This window comes from Trachurus trachurus (genome assembly GCF_905171665.1).
Source record: "Trachurus trachurus genome assembly, chromosome: 10".
NCBI lineage: Eukaryota > Metazoa > Chordata > Actinopteri > Carangiformes > Carangidae > Trachurus > Trachurus trachurus.
The window spans coordinates 1,259,266-1,265,571 of NC_139894.1; the positions used below are offsets into that span (position 1 = coordinate 1,259,266).

General features: G+C 41.7%; 1 protein-coding gene across 1 annotated transcript in view; it reads right to left on the reverse strand.

Moving 5' to 3' along the window:
- Positions 1 to 2,554: 2,554 nt before the first annotated feature.
- Positions 2,555 to 6,306, reverse strand: part of stard15 (StAR-related lipid transfer (START) domain containing 15) — a gene marked incomplete at both ends in the record, with an annotated part of 14,298 nt that continues 10,546 nt past the window's right edge. The window contains 3 exons of the mRNA XM_083980437.1: positions 2,555 to 2,770; positions 3,768 to 3,820; positions 5,718 to 5,835. Of these exons, the coding sequence (XP_083836563.1) occupies positions 2,555 to 2,770; positions 3,768 to 3,820; positions 5,718 to 5,835 (387 nt within the window). The remainder of the gene's footprint in view (positions 2,771 to 3,767; positions 3,821 to 5,717; positions 5,836 to 6,306) is intronic.

Here is a 6,306-nt window from a genome sequence, read left to right on the forward strand (position 1 = left end):
GTTGTGACTTGAAGCTGTAATTTACGGTTTCAAAAGCCTGCCTGGAACGCAGCATTAGCCAAAACCACCGGATCACTTACTTCTGCTTTAAGATTCCCGTTCCGACGGCGTCCCCTGTATTTGACCTCACAACACTATGAACTGTGGGTAATTTATTTCCTTCCCGCCGGGGTCAGGGCTCATTCACTGACTCACTGCCTTCACCTGAACGCACCTCTAGTCTGCAGTGATGGAGGTATTGATCAGTGACATCACAGCTTCAGTCTGCTCATGTTGTTCTGATCAATCATCTGATAGACCTGGTCCATCGATTTGTTTTGATCAGCTGTCTAATTAAACGTATTGATTGATTCAGTCCTGTAGCCCTGCTTTAACACACACAGCACAACTCCACTCATTAATTCAAATTCACTTCACTGGAAAGACTTTTGTTCCTGTAGGAATCATGCATTGGTGTTTCCGGGGATCTGATTGGTCAGTAGTAGTAGTATCTATTACCATGGTGATTTACCCCAGTAACCAGTGAACCACTATACAGTAACCCTGGCAACCAGAAATCAACCTGAAGTTACCTTGGTGTCAGAGCTGAGCAGCTCCACCTGCTGGATGAATGGTGAACTGCTCCTTTACACAGTCACTCAGGCACACTTGACTGATAACTATATATTGGTGTGTGTGTGTGTGTGTGTGTGTGTGTGTGTGGGGGGGGGGCTTGTTATATAGTTTGTTTATCACACACACACACACACACACACACACACACACTTTATTAACAAACCAACTTTTAAACTTTTCAGACTTTTATTCAAACATCAACTGATTATTCAACAGAATCAGAGGTCAGTCAGAGGTCAGAGGTCAAAGGTCGGAGGTCAGGAAGGTTGCGTCACATGACATGACAAGTTATTTTTGTGTTTTAGTCGATACACAAAGATCACAGCTGTTAGCATCTATAGGTTAGCAGCTTAATGCTATGGCAGACCAGACCGGACCGGACCGGACCAGAACAAACCAGAACAAACCAGAACAGACCGGACCGGACCGGACCAAACCAGAACAGACCGGACCAGAACAGACCAGAACAGACCGGACCGGACCGGACCAAACCAGAACAGACCGGACCAGAACAGACCAGAACAGACCGGACCAGATCAGACTGGACTCTCTACTCAGGTGAAATAACTCAGGACAGTTTGGACCTTCGTGGCCTCCCATTGGTGTCAGAAGGTTTGGACCCGTTTGAACATCAACAGAACTAATGGAACCAGTTGAACCAAAACAACCAATGGGAACCAACAGAACAACTTGAGTCAAAAGAACCAAAAGAGTCAGTGGCATGAATGGAAACAATGGGACCATCAGAACCATCAGAACCAGTGGTATCAATAGACCGAATCTCCTTGTTGTTTACATTCTACTTCCGGGTAGAAAACCAGCACGTAATTTGAATGAGATCAATAGTAACGAACGAGAGTTTAGCTATATATCATATTTTTGACGCCCTATCACCGTTTAGACAAATCTGAGCTGATTGAAGAAACATTACTATTTCTGTGTGTGTGTTTTGTGTTGCTATGTGTTGAATTTATTCAGTTTGGGGGAATCACAGTGTCTAGAAAGCATCAGTGGCTCAGTGACAGGGACAGCTAACGGTAGCTAAGCTAACGGCGGTAGCTAAGCTAACGGTAGCAAAGCTAACGGCGGTAGCTAAGCAAACGGTAGCAAAGCTAACAGTAGCTAAGCTAACAGCAGTAGCTAAGCTAACGGCGGTAGCTAAGCTAACGGTAGCAAAGCTAACGGCGGTAGCTAAGCAAACGGTAGCAAAGCTAACAGTAGCTAAGCTAACAGCAGTAGCTAAGCTAACGGTAGCTAAGCTAACACCAGGACGTCAGCTGTTAAAACCCTCCCGTTGTGGGACACCACATGAAACTACTCCAGTTAGCTCAGTCATGTTGGAACTCAGATATCCGCTGGAGAAAATATTTTTTCATGGAGCGTTTATTGAGTCACTGAGTTATTAAAGTTAAACAGGTAGCTAACCGTTAGCCCGGCTAATCTATGATAACCATGACTAATTACAAAAATGTGCACATAAATAGTAATGTTTGTCCAATCATTGGTTTTATAAACTTTACAAACATCAGATTAGTCTAAACAGTGATATAGTAACAGGAAAAATTTGTTATCGAAACTCTCGTCCGTCACTATTGTTCTCATGCTGGTTTTCTACCAGGAAGTAGTTGTACACAACAAGGAGATTCGTCCTATAGAACCAAAGGGACCAACAGAACCATTAGAACCAACAGAAAGAAAAGGACCAAAGGAATCCACACAGCCAGCAGGTCAGGGTCGGTTCATGTGCAGTCTGGTCTGGTTCTGGTCTGGTCCTGGTCTTGTTTCTGGTTCTGGTCTGGTCTGGTCTGGTCCTGGTCTGGTCCTGGTCTTGTTTCTGGTTCTGGACTGATTGGGTCTGAATACTTATGTGGGATCAATAAAATGCGTCTCATCAAACAAACCAACAAACATATACTAAGAGCGGCCCATCAGTCTGTCTCTAAGTGTCCTCGTCGTCGCTGGGCTGGTTCTTCTCCTCGCGGGCACAGCTCTCGTCGATGTTCTCCAGGGAGTCGCCCCGCTGCAGCGTCAGCTCCGACGCGCTCATGCACGGCAGCGTGTTCTGTTCTGGAAACATCCACGGCTTCTGGGTCGGGTTGTGCTTCCTCTTCCAGTCTGGATACTTCAGAGACGCCTTGTAGATCTTCCTCATCGCCTGCGGGGACAGAGGGACAGAGGGACAGACGTTAAGGCAGGCAAGGCAGTTTTATTTGTATAGGATGAATCGTCTTGTTGTTTACAACTACTTCCTGGTAGAAAACCAGCATGAGAACAATAATGACGGACGAGAGTTTCGCTATATTTATCTACTTTTTCATGTCACTATATCACCGTTTAGACTAATCTGATGTTTGTAAAGTTTATAAAACCAATGATTGGACAAACATTACTATTTCTGTGTGCACATTTTTGTAATTAGTCATGGTTATCATAGATTAGCCGGGCTAACGGTTAGCTACCTGTTTAACTTTAATAACTCAGTGACTCAATAAACGCTCCATGAAAAAATATTTTCTCCAGCGGATATCTGAGTTCCAACATGACTGAGCTAACTGGAGTAGTTTCATGTGGTGTCCCACAACGGGAGGGTTTTAACAGCTGACGTCCTGCTGGTAGCTTAGCTAGCGCCGTTAGCTTAGCTACCGCCGTTAGCCGCTGCTGTTAGCTTAGCTACGGCCGTTAGCTTAGCTACCGCCGTTAGCTTAACTACCGTTAGCTGTCCCTGTCAGCTGCAGCCACTGATGCTTTCTAGACACTGTGATTCCCCCAAACTGAATAAATACAACACATAGCAACACAAAACACACACACAGAAATAGTATTCCTTCAATCATTTCAGATTTGTCTAAACGGTGATAGGGCGTGAAAAATATGATATATAGCTAAACTCTCGTTCGTTACTATTGATCTCATTCAAATTACAGCTGGTTTTCTACCAGGAAGTAGAATGTAAACAACAAGGAGATTCGGTCTATAGCCCGTTTTTACCACCAGTTTGTCTCAAAGGGCTTTACATGGCACCACAACAACATCCTCTGCCTTTAGACCCTCACATCGACTGAGGAAAAACTCCTTGGGAAACCCTTTTACAATAACAGGGAAAAATTGGAGAAACCTAAGGGACGAGGCCTTGCTAGTTCTGATGATTTTACCTTTGGAGCCACAAACTGAGAGACTCTGTTCACCACCCACTTTGGCAGAGACCCTGCAGACAGAGACAGAGACAGGACGTTACCATGGAGACCCCTCCCTGCCCGTAGCCATGTTTCCATCCACCTGTCGATCGAATTATCTGAAGATCAATATATATATATATATTTTTTTTAATTAACCTTTATTTACACAGGTAACATCTCATTGAGACCTAATAAAAGTATAAAGGTGAACAACGCCGGTTAAAGTGCGTTTCCATCTCAGACCTTTAAATCCAATAAAAAGTTGTGTGTAATGACGTCATGAGCTGTTTTACGATCATATTGCTGTATCAAATCGTTTTCTAGCAGTTTAAGGTGTTTCCATTCATTTTTACACTAAGTCATGAAACAGAAGGACGTCGTCCATCCTTCATCTGTAACCGACTATCTGAGGTCCAGGCCCAGTGACCAGCTGCTGGAGTCGATGCCTGGAAACCACTGAGCCACATGAACGCCAGCCAAGTTAAGTTGGTAAATAGTCTGCAGGTTGGTGGTTGTAATGAGACATGCCTGTCATCTAACACCGCTTTGACAACTGTTTCCATCAGAATTTGTCGCAAAAGCCGATGAGATCGATCTTATTAACTTTTTTATCGATATTCATGATATTTGAATGAATTTTTATTTATTTTGGTATATATCAAGCTTATATAACCGAAAGGGTGTAGGTTGAAGCCAAAGCTTATATACCCCAGTAGTCGAGTTGAGGGGGGATGAGGGGGGATGGCATCCCCCCTGAAATAAAAACGATCAAAATCATCCCCCCTGAAAAAATGCCATCCCCTCTCTCCATCCCTCCCATTTTTACATTAAATGTTGGACATATAACTTGTAATTATAGGCTGTCAAATCAATTTTAACAGCGTACATTTAAAAAAAAATCTATTGATAGTTGATTTCATTAAAAAACATTTGAACAAATCAAGCCTATCAACTTTTCCATGTTGATAAAAGTATTAAAATGATAATTCAAGGGATATTTAGGCTATAATAGATAAAAATGTGCGATTAATTTTGCGATTAATCGTGAGTTAACTATGACATTCATGAGATTAATCGGGATTAAATATTTTAATAGATTGACAGCCCTCATTATTTCATCATTAGAGAGTAGGCCTACGCATGTTGAATAAAAGAAATAATAAAATCTGAGGGCACAAATAAAAAAATTCAAATAAACTTGGCTTGATTTGATTTAAGAGGATTAATAAGTCTTATTTTCAGTGTTTTGTTTTGATATCGAATTTACATGAATTGACCATCCCCCCTGAATTTTTTTTACAACTCGACTACTGATATACCCCTACCCCTTTTACCTTCATTTTTTTATTTTTTTTTTAATTATACGCATTAATACAAAAGGATCAGATCACAGACATTTTAAAATTAATCAGTACACTTAAATTTCTGATCACAACAAAATAAAGAATTGTACACAGCGCATAACCCAAAATAGTACAAAATCATTGAACTTAATTTTCCTACTGTAACGAGAAATGACGTTGTTCTTATAAAGTCTTTTAAAGCTGACTAGAGTACAACAGAATTTAATATTTTCAGGACAATTATTCCAGATGTTAACCCCTCTAACAGAAAGACAGTGATTTTTTACAGTAGTTCGAGTCTTTGGTTTCTCAAATAACAGTGGTCTTCTCAGGTTACAACTGGAATCCTTCATTTTAAACTGATTCTGGATATCTTGAGGAAGAAGTTCATTTTTTGCTTTGAACATGGTTTGTATTGTAATGTAATCAACTAAGTCCCTGAATTTCAAAATGTTCAGGTGACTAAATTTAATAGAATTTTACTGTTTCCATGAGGCGTTTTAATTCGATACCCTGTTAATGCAAATAAAAATGTGTGGATGGAAACATGGTCTGTGAGTGTGGGTCAGGGCCGTGGTCTCACCTCTGGGGTCCACCTGGGTGAGGTAGTAGAGGGTGGAGCAGTTGGCCCCGTTGGACTGGATCAGGTATCCGGTGAGCAGGGACACGGCCCGGACGTAGTCCTTCTTAGGAGGGTGTTGCTGTTCAGACACAGACAGAGGTCACTTCTCTCCTCTACACGACTGAAACTTCCCAAATTTGCCTCTTTTCAATTCCCAGGATAAAAGAGCCGATTCCTCCAAGGAATCCCAGGAAATCCCCCCAGAGATAACAGGATACATTCTAATGCAGATTTAAGGCTCCTATACGTGTTTATATATTAAAGGGACAACGAGGAGTTTCTATTTGGTTATAAAAAAGTCTGATATTAATGTGGATGAATCTACGTTACCACTTGTTAATGGTCCATTTTAGATAAATCTATGGTTTTGTCTCTATAGTTATTTTGTTATTATTAGTGGTGGTGGAAATGCTGGGCGAGCCGACCAGCGTTTCTTTACTTTCGGTTTCGTGGCGAGTCATGAGAATAACGCCGTCAAATCGCCGTTTATGGTGGGAACTACGACGGTATGTGAACCTCTTTGAACCTCTGACTTTAATTCTTGATGAAT